The sequence below is a fragment of the Podarcis raffonei genome, chromosome 11, assembly GCF_027172205.1.
Source record: "Podarcis raffonei isolate rPodRaf1 chromosome 11, rPodRaf1.pri, whole genome shotgun sequence".
Taxonomy (NCBI): Eukaryota; Metazoa; Chordata; class Lepidosauria; order Squamata; family Lacertidae; genus Podarcis; species Podarcis raffonei.
The window spans coordinates 43,273,128-43,289,258 of record NC_070612.1 but is presented as its reverse complement, the minus strand read 5'-3'; the positions used below and the strand labels follow the sequence as shown (position 1 = coordinate 43,289,258).

General features: G+C 41.0%; 1 protein-coding gene across 2 annotated transcripts in view; it reads left to right on the top strand.

The window, feature by feature from the left end:
• The window catches only part of MCC (MCC regulator of WNT signaling pathway), a 212,321-nt gene that overhangs the window by 37,995 nt on the left and 158,195 nt on the right, over positions 1–16,131 (top strand). For both annotated transcript variants that reach the window (XM_053408630.1, XM_053408632.1), the window contains one exon: positions 7,521–7,732. In XM_053408630.1, coding sequence (XP_053264605.1) covers positions 7,521–7,732 — 212 coding nt within the window. The remainder of the gene's footprint in view (positions 1–7,520; positions 7,733–16,131) is intronic.

Here is a 16,131-nt window from a genome sequence, read left to right as displayed (position 1 = left end):
TAAATCTGTCAAGTTTATTGCCCCGGAAAGCAACTTTTCTGTATGCAAAATTTACCTATAGAATTGCCAGTCTTCTTGCTTTGAAAGACTTTCTTTCACCTGAAGTATTTTTTAAATTGGAGCTGGAAATGGGATTCCTGCCCTGATACTTCCTGCTACAGAAGCAGAAGTAGGTGGGGGAGAGGCAGCCGGCTGGAAGAGCAGGAGAGGTACTGGTATTGGTTGACACCAGGCCTAGTGATTCCCAAACTTGGGTCTCCAGCTGTTTTTGGACTACAGTTCCCATCATCCCTAGCAGCTGGCGACCCATGTTTGGGAAACACTGACCAAGCCCCTTACCCACCTTGCAAAAGCAGCTGCTCTTGTTTCTGGGAGGTATTTTCATCAGGACTGGGCCCCACTGAGCCTGTAGACCATCAGCCTGAGTGGCTGCAGCTGTTCAGGGTTCTCTCCCCAAACCAGCTCACCTGCACTGGTGTCTTTGGGTTAAGGCAAGGGCTCAGCCCCTTTTATTGTTTTGTAGGCTTTGTGAGCAATGTTTATCTGGAGGTGAGAGACTGGATGTGGTCTAGATGTGGATGTGAGGCAGGAGAGGAGTGTGGAATTTTTGTGAGTCACATCTGGCTTTTGTTTTTGTAAATGTCTCCTTGTGGATGTTCCCCCAGACACCGTCCTCTGCTGCATTTCTATGTCTTTGAGGTGGGTCAAAGATGTTACGTGTTGGGGCCAGGGTCAAGGGCGGGATGGGAGTGGGACTGGTATCCATTGGTGAGGAGGAGTCTATCAGAACCTTTGCTCTTTCTGCTTCGCCCACTGTATTTCAGAATCTGGGGATACTGGGCAGCCAAGCCTCTGGCCTGGTGGTGCTGTTGCTAAATCCCTTGTCTGCCCAGAATAAAACACCACTCATCCATTGTCAGGGTTGGAGCCAGGGGTTAGGTCAGCAAAATAAAACAATTAGTCACCCAAGGCCAATGAAGTTAACTGCTTATTCAAGGAAACAAACCACAGCTCCGGCCTAGTGTTACACTCGGCAACCTTTTCCAGGTCTTGCCCCAATGAAGCTGTTGCGAGTACTGAAGGTCCTGGCCTTTCCAATGTCCACTAGGACTCTTGTCCAGGGTCTTTCCCACACTGTGATTATTATTTCCATTGTACTGTCTCCGTGTCCCTGCCCCATGTACGTTGAGGCCAATGGTAGGGCCATGGAGGTTCATGCTTGCCACAGGGTCATTGCCTGTACTTTGGGGCAAAGATCTACCCTCCATTTATTTCAAAAAGTGCACAGTTTAATGTTCAAGTTCCACTGGTTTTGGTGGAACTGGAATTCTCCGAATTCTCCTGATTTGTGATTCATGGTTTTCTCTAGTGATTCAATCATGTGTTAAGCCTATTCTTTACATGAGTATCTCAAAGTCTAGCAGCACAGTGCATACTTTCCTTTTTTAGCAGTGGATTTTACTGGTGTATAGTTGAGAACTATAAGCATTATATGAGGAGAAGTCACCATTATGCATGGAGTTAATACAAATTTTGGCATTTAACTCCTGCCTTGGCTCAGTGCACTGCAGCTGTTCTCTGATTGTTCAGATATTGTTGTGATTAAGTGGAGATTTTGCGTATCATTTTTCTCATAGAAGATGCAGCTGTAAATCTTACAAAACAAAGGTATAGAATGAGGATTCCTTTATATTTATCTTATGGTAAAACATAAAACAATTACTGGTTTCTGGAAAATAGTTTTGTTATGTCTGCGTCCTAACTTCCCTTATCAGGTGCTTTAAGGAGCATGTATGCTCACTTAAGGTTCATAGGTCAAAAGAATAAGGTCACAGTGAAATTTGCTTAATAATGATTTCACTGTGACCTTGTTTTGACAAATCATAGCAAGGTAGCTTAAAATAAAATACCAGCCTAAAAGCAGAGTTACCTTCTTAAATACCAAAAAGAAGAAATAAACCGACATAAAAGCTGTTCACCAGGCACTGATTACAAAATAATGGGAGTGCCAGATTCCCTGTAGAGGAAATGCAGATATGATAATGGAGGGCATCATTGAAAAAGTCCTGTTTCCTGTCGCAATTCAGCATCCTTTGGAAGTCAGAGTGACCCAGAACAGAGCATTAGACACCATTCTTAACACCCAGGTGGTTTCACACAAGGAAAACTGGTCCTTAATGTACCAGCCACTTAGGGTCAATATCTGCACTTTGAATTGTGTGTAGGAACAGATGGGAAGGCAGCACAACTCTTTGTGAACTGAAGAAATGTATTCCATTTGTCTGATTCCAATTAATCAACTTACTGATGTGCTCTGCACTAATTGCATTTCTTCAGCAAGCAATACCATGTACTCTGAATGAGATGCTATCGGTGCAGGAATAACTGCGGCTATACCAGGGGTCAGCAAACTTATTCTGCAGGGGGCTGGTCCACTGTCCCTCAGACCTTGTGGGGGGCTGGACTATTCCTATACCCCACAAATAACCCAGAGATACATTTTAAATAAAAGCACACACTCTACTCATGTAAAAACACCAGGCAGGCCCCATAAATAACCCAGAGATGCATTTTAAATAAAAGGACACATTCTACTCATGTAAAAACACGCTCATTCCCGGACTGTCCGTGGGCTGGATTTAGAAGGCGATTGGGCCAGATCCGGCCCCCAGGGCTTTGTTTGCCTACCCATGGTCTAGACCAGGGGTCAGCAACCTTTTTCAGCCGTGGGCCGGTCCACCGTCCCTCAGACCATATAGTGGGCCAGACTATTTTTTTTGGGGGGGGGTGAACGAATTCCTATGCCCCACAAATAACCCAGAGATGCATTTTAATTAAAATCACACATTCTACTCATGTAAAAACACCAGGCAGGCCCCACAAATAACCCAGAGATGCATTTTAAATAAAAGGACACATTCTACTCATGTAAAAACACTGATTCCCGGACCATCCGCAGGCCACATTGAGAAGGTGATTGGGTCGCATCCGGCCCCCGGGCCTTAGGTTGCCTAGCCCTAGTCTAGACTGTCTTTATCAGGAGAGACTGTAACTGGTGCGTTAGCCTAAGCTTTTGAACGGTGCTTTGTGCCAGTGCGATTGAGACTGCTTGGATAAGGCTATCAGCACCCCTAAACTACCAACCTGATATTTCAGGGGAAGTTGAGCACAGAGGAGGTGGGTTTTATCCCTCCATATGCCTTTATAGTACCCTTGGGCGTCAACAACTGAAACTCATTCAGCCACCTAAATAAGACGGCACTTTCAACAAGATTTGCAAAAAATAGTGTCCAAATCAAAGCAGCTATAAATACAGGATATATTATCCTTAAAATATTTTACAAACAGGACCCTACAGGCCTCCGAGGGCTCATGTCATTCTGAAGTTAACACATTTTTGCCTTTGAAGCAAGCTTTTCAGTGGGATTGGGAAATAGCAATTTGCCCAAGGCTATGGAATGAACTTAATGAGTATTAAAGATTGAACAGCTAAATAAGATTATTCCGTGAGCCCCCAGGATAGATAAAATGGTTACTAAATATTTAGTAAATATTTTAGCGTGCACATAGTAACCAAAACGCAGTTATTTCCCAAGTGTACTTGTGGTTATACACAGTGCTATTTTTCTAGAAGAATAGGTGCTGGAACCCCATGAATGCGTCCCTTGTTCTTTTATAATGCCAGTGGTGACCACCTGAAAGATGCTGGAACAGAGTTCCGGTGAGTTCCAGCTGAAAAACAACAACCCTGTTTATGCTTAAACCAGGTTATGTCACAACTCTTTTGTGTAGAGAGCTGGCTCTGGTAATCCATGTGTGTAGAGCAAGGACTACTCGCTGTGAGATGCTGCCATTTTTACAGTAGGACATTCTTGACTTTGTGGAACATAGAACAATATTGAACCTTCTTGTTTTTGTGTTCACTTACCCTGAAGCTAGTAAGTTTCGATAGGGTGCTTCGAAAGGAGGACATCATAATCAACGAGAAAAGAGTCGCCAAACTTGTAAAGAAATAACAATCTTTGTGCTATGGCCTGTTCGTAGATCACAAAATGTTATGAATTTATCCCAAGAAGAATGATTGGGCTTGGCATGAAATAGGATTTGGTTTTGTGTGCTTGGAACTACCCTTTGTGGTTTTCTGCTATTGATTTCTCTCTTCCTCTTTCTTTGTAGTTTACCAAGAAGTATGTTCTTCATTTCTGTAGCTGCACCATTAGTCTAAATAAATGAATTAGCTTTTCCCTTGCTCTTGTTCATCTTGACATCATACAAATCTATAACTGATCTGTTTTATCCAGTTAACCTATTTGGTTTAATTTATATATTATTTTTAAAAAATGGTTTGACCAATTGAAAATATGAACCTGATTAGTCAGGGCACCAGGTATTTTAATTTTTTGTCTCAATTCAAAAGCTAAAATACTGGCAGCTGAAAACATCTTAAAGGCACTCTTGTCTCACAAAGGTGTTAAAGTACTTGAAAAATCAATTACATCTAGTGTGTAGCTATGCAAAATGACCTAACAGGCATCAGAAGTCCAAGTTGCTGTTTCCTACACTCAGTATAATGTTAGAATATGATAAACACACTCATCTCCTTGGGATCAATTGTCCATTACAACTGAAGATCACCTGCTATTGATTTCAGTTAAAAAGAAAAACCATAAGGGGAAAATGTGTTTGATGCCAGAGGATCGAAGTAGTGGAGAAAACAGATGTTTATAAATAGTGTTTCCTCAAGCTGATGTATGTATTTTTATTGCAGGAAAAGGCATTTTATATAGATTTGTGTCTAGATTGTTTTGAAAATAACTTTATCCTGCACTATGTCCAGCATCTTAAAATAGTCTCTGTTTTTTTAAATGAGTCTTAGGAAGACTGAAAATAGACTTCATTGATACGGTGTGAACCAAAATGCTCATTTTAAAAAAAAAAATTTAAAGGTGCACAATTGCTACTAATCGTTCGGCACTTCACTGTTTGGTTTCCTTTCACACTTAATCATTTTGAGCAAATTTGATCAATTTAACTGAAAATGTGATGCAGACATGACTGTGTAAACAAACATAAAACTGTTCAGCTAGATCAGTCAAACACACTCCTATAAATATCCCAGCAAAATTTATCATCATGGGTATGCTTAAGGTTACTAAGAGATGGTATGGCTATGTTAGGTTTTTAAGATGTTCAAGTTTGTATTTCAACCTACCCTGTAAAATGGAAGGTAAAGTTATACAGTATTTTGTTTTTTGAAGCTCCACCCCTCAAGGGTTATAAGCTCATTTTTTCTTAGTGGTTTATTGTAAAGGAAGTTTCTTAACTTGCATGTTGTGTTAAATACATACTTTGGTGTTATGTGATTTTTTTTATTAAAAAAAAATCACATTTCTGGGTAGAGTTAGGATTGGGAACTCAGGCTTTCACAGTTTTGTCTCCCCTTCTCAATCCAGCTGTTACTTGTGTCGGGAAGGAAGCTGCTGTGAGGGAGGCTGACATTTAGGGTAGGTGGAAGTTGTGGCGTTGGAGTGAAGGGTGCTGGCAGATAACCAGGAAATAAAATTAAGATAATAGAATTGTAGAGTTGGAAGGGACCTTGAGGATTATCTTCTAGCCCAACCTCCTGCAATGCAGGAATATGCAGCTGTCCCATGTGGGGATTGATCCTGCACTCTTGGCGTTATCAGCACTATGCTCTCTAACCAACTGAGCTATCCATTGGGGAACACCATGAAAAAGTAAAAAATGAGGATGGGCAATGTTCTCTTGAGGGTGTGAGGGTTGCTTTACCCTACATGGGATTGTTAAGAAATTCCCTTCTTCCCTATGGAACATACTGGGAGGTATTTTACTAGTTTGATATGAATTGCGACCAACACTTCAATATACTGTTGTAATTTCTGTGGTTAGCTTTAGCATTTCTGGGGTGTTTCATACTTTTCTGAGCTGATTATGCTGTTACAGTATAGTAGTGATGGTGGCGATTGTTTCTGCTTGGGAGCTCAGAATGTTGAATGTGTACTCTGTAAAGCTTTATTAATATGTGCACATAATTGTTCAATAAAACAGTTTCTCTGCTGCTACTTCAAGAGCTTACGGCCTACTTATCCTTACATTTTAATCTAATAAGCTCATTGTCTCAGCAGAACATTTTTATCCAGTCTGTTTTCAACAGAATATGTTCTGTTCTATTAGCTGTAGAAGTATTAAGGTAACAGGGTAGTTGTTTTGAGGCCCAGTAATCAAATCTCTGAACTGAATATGAGCAAGTGTTGAATGGTGACAAGAGGTATCCGTGTTAAATATATTATTCTTATTATTTATTGTTTTAAATTTGTATACCGACCTATACCTGTTGATCTCAGGGAGATTCTCAACATAAAATCACAATATGAAAAACATAAAATACATAATAAAGACAAAGACAACTCGATAATCTCCCCTTTCACAACACATTTGAAAAGGGCAGCAGATGTCATTCAGTCCATGGCCTGGTTTTCGCCTGGTGCCTAAAGGTATATAATGAAGATGCCAGCTGACCCTCCCTGGGGAGAAAAGAAAAGGCCTGTTCTTGTGTTCCCACCCTCCAGACCTCTCATGGGGGAGGCACCTGAAGAAGGGCCTCAGAAGATGATCTCAGAGTCCTTGTAGATTCACGTGGAGAGAGGCGGTCCTTCAGGTACACTGTGGCTTGAGATCACTTATCTGGAAGTGCACTCAATCGAAATTTGTGGAATTTTGATGTAATTTATTTGGAGTGTGATTTGCTTCCCTGTTGACCCTCTGCTGGACCTGAGTTAACAAAGGGGGATACCAGTATAGAAATTTGTTTCCATGCACACTCCCAGCATGGAATGAACCGGGTCATTATAAGGCTCCTCAAGTCCATCTGGGGTCTGTAGTCAGACCACACAAAGGAGAGAAGGCTGAAGTGAGCAGGCAGGCAAAAAAACAAAACAAAAACCCTGCTCTGGTGATTGGTGCAGGTCATTAAAAACATGCAAAGGGGTCTGTTCTGAAGTGTAACGGTTTCTGTTGCACAAAGGCTGAAGAATAGAAGATTCATATGGTGTAGCGTTGGTCTTCTTAGAAGAGTCATTGGTGCTGGAATGCCTTTGTGACCAAAGGGTGGAATTATTATTAATAGACTATCAATCATGTGCACGGGGCATTACAAATTAGCAGCAAGAAGACAGGCCCCTGGAAAAAAAAGAGCAAAGGAAACTTAAAATATCATATTCAGCCCATGAGTTTATGGTGGAAGTGAAATTAAGCAGGGGAAAACCATGTATTCAGATTACTTATATGTATTTAATTTCAGTAGGGGCCGAGGACCAGGGCATTGTCTCAAGAACTCCATGGAAAATGCGAGGTTTGGGAAGAGATTGGAAGGAAGGAAGGTGTTATCATGAAGGTTGCCTCAAGATCTCAACTTCTGTGATCACCAAAGTGGAGAAGATGTGGAATTGGACTGTTCACTTCCTTCTAATAAACTAGCCTTCCCCTCCCCTTTTTCCTAGGTACCCTCTCGGGAGCTAGAGAAAGTTGGGAATATGATTCTGGAGCTAGAGACCTTCAGAGCCCTGACTTGCACAGTCGTTCAACTCTGCAGAAGTTCTTGGACTATGGAGGCAATGCTATGAATCAACAAGTTGCAATGCAGAGACTTCTTACACAAGCTTCCAATTTTAGTAATTCAGTTGGAGGAAGTTACCTGGAACTTGCCAATACTGTGAGTACACTTTTAGTTCACTGAAAAGTCTTGATTTTTTGTGTTTTTCCCTCCCCCCCCCAACTCAGATAGTAATTAATACTTTAACTCATAGTCCATAGGAAAACACCAGGTGGCTGTTTTCATCTGAGAGAACATCATTAAATTTTTATTTTTGTAAATAATCAGTCCCCAGCACTTGCTTTGTTGTTGAGGATTGCTATTCAAAAACATCTTGTTTCCATAACTTATTTGGTTGTGCTTCTATGATTTATTCAAATTTGACTACTAAAAAAACTAGCATGTAAAATCCGTTTAGAAATTTAAATTAGCCGGGTGCAAGTTAAGTCTTTATGCCAGAATAGCACAGAAGGAAAAACCAGTCTATTATTTATTGGTTTTGTTTTTGTTTTCTTGAAACTGCATTCTGAAAATTCCTTGGGGTGCAAACACAATACACTCTCACTACAGAGAAGACTCGTATACATTCTCAATTCTGTTTAAGGAAAGCCTAAGAGGAATTGTTGTCGTTACCAGCTGAGCAGGTCGAGCCTTTGGAATCTTGCTCCTCAGTTTGTACAGACTAAATGAAAGAATGAATGTGCGTTCCTTGCCAGGCAATGGATTGGAAAGTAATGGTATATGGAAAAGAGTGAGTTAAGCAATACTATGAAGGCATTGCCAAAAGGGTAGCTGCTGCTTTTTTGATGAGGGTTTGTTGCGAAGTCGAACTTTCACAGCTGGTTTTAGATGACCAGGGATTGGCGAGGGAGTTGGTAATGCCACAACTTCAGGTGTGCTACATCCTTCCATGGGCTGAGAAGCCAACGCTACATGCCCATTGTGCTCCCTACCTGCTGTTTAGCTGCTATGGACTGGGGGAAGGTGCCATATCCCTTGATGTGGTGTGCCTTATTGTGGAAATTTGGAAGTAGTGTGCTTTAGACTACAGACTTGGTTTTTGAGATAGATTAATATAGTAGTACCTAGGGAGATGATTTCATGTACACCAGGGATGGCAAATCTGTCGTCCTTAAGACATTGCTGAGCTATACCACCCAACATTCCTGACCACTTGATATGCTAGCTGAACCTGGGAATCCTACAATTTGTTAGCCACTCCTGATTTACACCAACTCCTCTCCACCTCCTCTGTGCTAGTCTGATATATATTATGATCCCTCTAACATTTGGATTTGTGTTTGGTTTATTTACACCACACGTTTTTTCACAATTTTGTAGGCTGCACCCATCTTTTCCCTGTCTTCCTCAAGTCCCAATACCTTAAACATTCTCATTTGCTTGGTTGCTGTTGATTCATGCATGTTCAATCATTTGTTAGTTACATTACTTGGGAGCCACCCAGAGTGCAACGCAGTCACATGGGTGGCATATTGATGATGATTATATTTTACTGTTTGTTTGTTTGTTTGTTTTTTACTTAAGAAGCTTTTAGTACAGGAGTGTACATTCGTCATGACCAGGCTTAGCTAGATTGTGCCCACTGGTAACTTTCTCAAAAGGAATTTGCAATGTGAGAGAGCAGGAGGATCTGTAAGAGTTTTTATGTGTGCTGGACAGAGGGCAAGTATATGAGGGAAGGAGAAGGGGTGCCTGAATGTGTATGAATTCAGGATTGTGTGCATGTAGGGAAGAGGGTGCATACAAGAGTCAGGATGTGCACACAGACAACAAAAGAGAGGAGGAGAACACAAAAGTCCTGCATGAGTAAAAATCTGCAAAGAAAGAGTGTCTAATTCCATATGTATTTAATGTTCAGAACGTGTGACTGAGCAAGAGAGTTTGTGCAGATGTAAGAGAGAGAGAACGCACATGAAATTATGCACCTGAAGGTGAGAGAGAAAAGAAAGGTAGCAGGGGTATGTGCATATGTGAGTGAGAAGGTGCCTGAGGGTGTGTTTGTGAGTGCACGCACACACGCTTGTAGCTGAGTGAGTGTGTGACGGCAAGAGAGTGTTGGCATACATCTGCTGGATGAAGAGAGGCCAGGTGAACAAGAATGTGTATATGTACACATAACAGGTGGGCGAAGGCCGCAAAGAGTCCCACAAGAAAGTGTACTGCATTCGATTGTATGAATGAGAAACAAGAGTGCCTGTGTGCAAATTTGTCCAGACTTTTGATGGACTGTATCGCTATTGCTGGTGTTTATTTTAGTTGGCTGCTTGTAAGTATCTGCCTTGTTCATAGTACTTGTAGGATGTATCTCAATTTGTTTTAAAGGGTAAGAGCCCATGGAATTGCATATGCAGCGAAGAGTGGATAAGAAATGTTTCAAATAAATAAATGTGCTTGCCATTGAGACATTTTTCTGTATGACTTCTTACGGACGCTAAAGTGTGTGCTTTACGTGCATGAAAAGGCAGATGCTCACTCATGTGAACTTTTGTAAGGGAGGAGGTGTGTGTGTGTACACACACACACACACACGTGTGTGTGTGAGAGAGATATGCATGTGTGAGAGGAAGCGTATGTGGACCTGCCTTTGAAATGAAGTTTCCCTTTATGTAAACAAACAAAACTAGATGCTGCTGGGAGTTAGAGAGGCAAAAGGTCTGAAGTGGGGAGCCTTTTCTACTTGTGCAGTTCGGACCTTGACTATGCCATTCTTTCCCAGAACCACGTATCCACTGGCCACACGACATCTTCTAATACAGAATTAGCTCGGAGAGCGGGGCTCGTGTATCTCTCTCTTTCCTTCCAGTTTGATTTCTGCATCAGCAGGCAGAATTCACACCTCGTTGGCCCCCAAGACTTTAGTTTCCAGTCCTCCTCCACATGCTAGCATAGCTACCGAGGTTCAGTGATCTGACCAGATCTCCTTAAATTTTATAATCCAAGCCACAAGTGTCTTATTTAATGGGAGCTGTAGTCAAACAACATTTGGAGAGTCACATTTTTGTTTGTTTTTCGGTGTTTACACATTTCTTCTCTTTTGAAACTAAAGCTTCTTGATGTAAAACAAGCTTTAAAATACAGCAACTAAATAGTAATGAAATACAATGCCACAGCGTAGTATGGAACTCAGAATTAAAAGAGGGCTAAAATGGATTAACAGGATAAAAACAGAATTAAAACTCCAGAAACGAGGTTCTCACACAATGATAAAAAAGACTTAGTAGCCATGCACCAGCACCAGTGGGGTGGGGGGTAGGGGTCACCCAGAGATGGCGTCTGGGGGAAGGTGACACTAAAGCTGTGAAGGACCTTAAAGATCTAAATGAGCAAAATTAGGCTTGGGAACTGCCTGCAAGAACCATATTTTCTCTTCCTACGCTATCATTTGGGAATATGTTTTTGCAGATGGTAGTTAACCCCTGAGCAAAGCTAGCTTTTCCAGGAGTGCCCTTCCCATCTTTATTCTCAGACTGCTGCCATCCCAACACTATTGAGAAATGGAAATTCATCTTGCCTGCAAATTCCCTTACAGTGGTATCTTGGGTTACATACGCTTCAGGTTACAGACTCCGCTAACCCAGAAATAGTACCTCGGGTTAAGAACTTTGCTTCAGGATGAGAACAGAAATCGGGCTCTGGCGGCGCAACAGCAGCAGGAGGCCCCATTAGCTAAAGTGGTGCTTCAGGTTAAGAATGGACCTCCGGAACGAATTAAATACTTAACCCAAGGTACCACTGTATTCAGTGGTGCCAAGGTGGGCCTCTTTTCCAGTTAACTGTGTTTTCTCTTTGTCACATTGAAACTCGAATGCCTACTATTTATAACCAGTCTAACTTGGATTGTGATTGATTACTTCAGCTTATACAAGTAGCTTTTATCCGCACTAAAAACAGAAATCAAGACTTATCACTGGGGGTTAAATTTATTTCAAGCTGCAATGCAAATTGATTTTGGATGGCTGCCCAAAAGAACATTAATGGTCTCCTCACACTGAAATAATGGGTTACCATTTGTCTATTTAAGGCATACGCAGTGCCCTGAACTGAAAACCAAACACTGTAGATGTGGATCAGATATTGCTTATATGTAACTAGCAACAAGAAAAACCTTACCAGGCCCCACAGTGTTTTACTAGCCTGCCTGCCTTCACATAGTGTGTTCCTGTATGTGATAAGATAGCTTTGTGTGTGCGTTTGTGTGTGAGTGAAATCTGGCAAGCTTGAATCAGTGAGACCTGAGTTTGAATCTCTGATTAGTCATAAATGCTGACTTTGTACCAGTCACATCTCATACCATTGCCTACTTTTCAAGATTTTTGCAAGACTACATGAAATAATTTAATGTGTACTTCCCTGATCTCCTTGAATAGGATGGAAATCGGATAGATCAAAAGCTTCTTGTCCAGTGTGTATTATTATAATATCGCAATATAAATTGTTTCGTGATTGCAGTCAAAATATTTTTACAGGTATAAGTCATCCTGCTCCTTTGAATTAGTTTCAGACCTTCCAAGGGTCCCTATTTTCCTGATTTCGAGAAGCCATCCTGGTTTCTGATTTGATCCCAGAATGTCCCGCTTTTCCTTAGGATGTGCCTATTTCCTTAGGATGTTGGAGGGTATGGAGTTATCTGACCCCCGAGCCGTCTGAAGGCAATCCTGAATAGGGAAGTTTTTTAAATGTTTGATATTTTATTACATTTTTTATATGTGTTGGAAGCTGCTCAGAGTGGCTGGGGCAACCCAGTAAGATATGTGTGTAGGGCTATCATGGCAAATCTAAAAAAATGTAGTATAAACACGGACAACTGGGAAACACTGGCCTGTGAGCGCTTCAGTTGGAGAACAGCCTTTACCAAAGGTGTCATGGGCTTTGAAGACACTCAAACTCAGGACGCAAGGGAGAAACATGCTAAGAGAAAGGCACGCCTGGCAAATCCACACCGTGATCAACTCCTGCCCAGAAACTTATGTCCCCACTGTGGAAGGATGTGTGGATCCAGAATTGCCCTCCACAGTCACTTACGGACTCATTGTTAAAACCGTTTTTATGGAAGATAATCTTACTCGGCTACAAGTGATCGCCAAAGAAGAAGAAGAAGAAATAGTAAAATTATCATTATGGAATGGGACGTCCCTCTTTTCACTGGAGAAATGTTGGAGGGTATGTACTTTTAATCCTTCAGTGCTTTTATTTCTTGGTTTGATTATAGTTCATTTTCATTTCCCATTCTGTTTAGGTAAACATCCACTCAGTGTATTTCTCTGAGTGGCTGGCAGGGGGCATTCTTAGACAGTTAACCCTCTTCCTATGTTACCTCATTAATTCCTTCTAGTGTAAAGAATCAAGAAACATAGTTTGTACCTGCAGTAAGTCATTGAAATCACCACAGAGTAACAGTTGGTATGTTAAACGCCTAGCAAATGCAGGTATTGCTGGGTTTTAATAATTTTTTAAAACATACAAATATGGAATTTTATTTCATGTCCAACATGTGGCCTAGTATTTCTCTAGTCATCAATTGTTTCACTCTCCTGTTTCCAAAAGGTGTTATTTGTTTAAATTCCCAAACTAAAAACTGGCACGACCAGATGTCAGCCATTAGTTGAGGGGCAAACAAATGGATCTAAGGAACATTCTCCGTTATGGATGGTCTTCAGAAAGCAGCCATAACTTATTAAGTTGTAGTACATTTGCTCTGTTGGGAGGAAATGGGAGCTAGAATATCATCAGTACCGCAGTGCTAATATTTTGGAACGTATAGTTCAACTTTATTTGCACCATTAACATTTTAAAATGCTTCAGGGCTCTTCCTATGAAGGTATTTATCTTGCTCTGTTGCATTGCTCTAGACCTCGTGTGTGCTGGAACCTCTATACAGTGGTACCTCGGGTTACATACGCTTCAGGTTACATACGTTTCAGGTTACACACTCCGCTAACCCAGAAATAGTGCTTCAGGTTAAGAACTTTGCTTCAGGATGAGAACAGAAATCAGGCTCCAGCGGCGCGGCAGCAGCAGGAGGCCCCATTAGCTAAAGTGGTGCTTCAGGTTAAGAACAGTTTCAGGTTAAGAACGGACCTCCGGAACGAATTAAGTACTTAACCTGAGGTACCACTGTACATTGAATGGAAGGAGAAGTTTTGCTTGTGCATTTTGTTTCACCCATACATAGAGCTGTGGCCTTAGCTGAGATAAGTGGCAGCTTGCTTGTCAGGAAGATTTAACTCTGTGGTGGCTGCTGACCACTGGACTGGGATTTCTCGTCCTGTTGCTGCTATTAAGGCTGTGACATTCTGATCTCAGTGCAACTTTATCCTGAATAAACATGCATTATGTAATTTAATACATTTATTATCCTATCCTTTAATACTGGTCAGCTCACAAAATAATGAAAATAGAATCCCCCTCTCACAGTTTTAAAACAAAATTTAAAACCAATTTGCACAGTGTCTTTTGGCGTAGCTATTCCTGTCTACTGGAAATTGAAGGTCACCTATTACTCAAGGTGGGATTTGATAAGAAATAGGTAAGAAATGTGTAGAAGTCTACTGCCTTTTGCTTTGGAGAAGTGAATTATGAGCATATCTGGGTCGTTGTCTTCCCTGCTCCCATCTTACTCTTGTTCAGCTTATATATTTGTAAATAAAATGATATTATAAATCTCTAGTTACAGTCCCCTTGTTAAAAAAAAGTGCCTTCAAAACTTCGTATAGAGTTGTGAATATTTTGGTGATATAAATATTTCTCTTTGTGACTCATCTACATGTACCAAAAGCATTTGTTTTTGTTTTCCATACAAACATATTTCCTGTATACAAAAATATACAGCCTGTTCAGTCCATCGGTCTCTTCTTGTGTATGATTTAATACAGTGTTTCCTTTAAAATGGCATGTGACTTATTTCTGGAATCTTGCTTAATGGACTTTTTCATCACTTGCCGGAGGGGGAGGATTGCTTGACATCTGATTTGAATTTGCTTCCCTTGAATTTCCTGTGAAAGACCAATTGGGATTCTTTTACTCTGGGAAAAAAAATAAAAATTGAACAGTCCACAGACAGTGCTTTTATAAAGGAATAATTAGTAAGCAGGCTGTGTGTCCTTGTGCCAGGATCTAATTTTGTCTGGGCTTTGCATTGTCCATCGTACTGGAGTTTGCGTGGATCATTTACATAAAAATTGAATGCTAAGCCTGAAATGCATTTGAAGACTTGGTTCTCAATTGTTTGTTCCTCTGCATTCAAAATGCCTTTAACGGTTTAAATTTTCAAAAAGAGTGTTTAGTGAAAAATACCCCACTAGTTCTGTAGAGACTGAAATGCAATAGTAGGTCAGAAGCTGGTTGTCTTAAAAAAAGGGGGGTGCCTGCTTATTAAAGGAAAATTGGGTGTGGTAGTGGTGGGGCATATTTATACAAAATCAATGAGTTTAAATGCTGCAAAAAAATGACACAAGTTTGTCCAGCGCAGAATTGCTTAATATACAGTGGTACCTTTGGTTACATACACTTCAGGTTACATACACTTCAGATTAAAGACACTGCTAACCCAGAAATAGTACCTCGGGTTAAGAACTTAGCTTCAGGATGAGCACAGAAATCGTGCTCCGACGGCGCGGCAGCAACAGGAGGCCCCATTAGCTAAAGTGGTGCTTCAGGTTAAGACCAGTTTCAGGTTAAGAACGGACCTCCAGAACGAATTAAGTACTTAACCCCAGGTACCACTGTACATATTTTACACACAAAACAAGAAATTTGCCTGAAAATTTCTGTCTTAAGTGTTTTATTTCAAAATATTTATACAGTGGTACCTCGGTTTATGAATTTAATCTGTTCCTGAAGTCTGATCTTAAACCAAATCCGTTCTTAAAGTGAGGCGTGCTTTCCCTAATGAGGCTTCCTGCCGCCGGTGCCCTTCCATCATTTGGCTTCCATTCGTTGACCAAAGTAAAATTCGCAAACCAGAACACTACTTCTACTTTTGCGGAGTTCGTAAACCGAATAATTCGTAAACAGGACTGTTCATAAACCGAGGTACCACTGTATACGGCTTAATTGTAAAAACCTCAAAGTAGAATGACTCATTTACATGTCTTTTTTTTTTAAGTGTCCATCACTAGAAAGAATGACGGACACTGGTTGTTGATGTATGCTAGCGTTCAGTGTACATGAACTCACTTTTGCTGTGTGTTTCATAATACCTAGTTTATCTCAGGGCTTCCCCCTGAAACCAGCCTCTAGTAAAGCGGCCTTTGTATGCTTTGTGTGTTTTAGTGTTCTAATGTTTCATAAATGTTTTATTCAATATATTCTTACAGCTTTCCTATTCTGTGAACATTCACTACGAGGCTGCTCTCCCTTCTCCATCATGCCCAGAAGATAAAGGTAAAGGGACCCCTGACCATTAGATCCAGTCGTGGCCGACTCTGGGGTTGCGGCGCTCATCTCACTTTATTGGCTGAGGAAGCTGGCGTACAGCTTCCGGCTCATGTGGCCAGCAT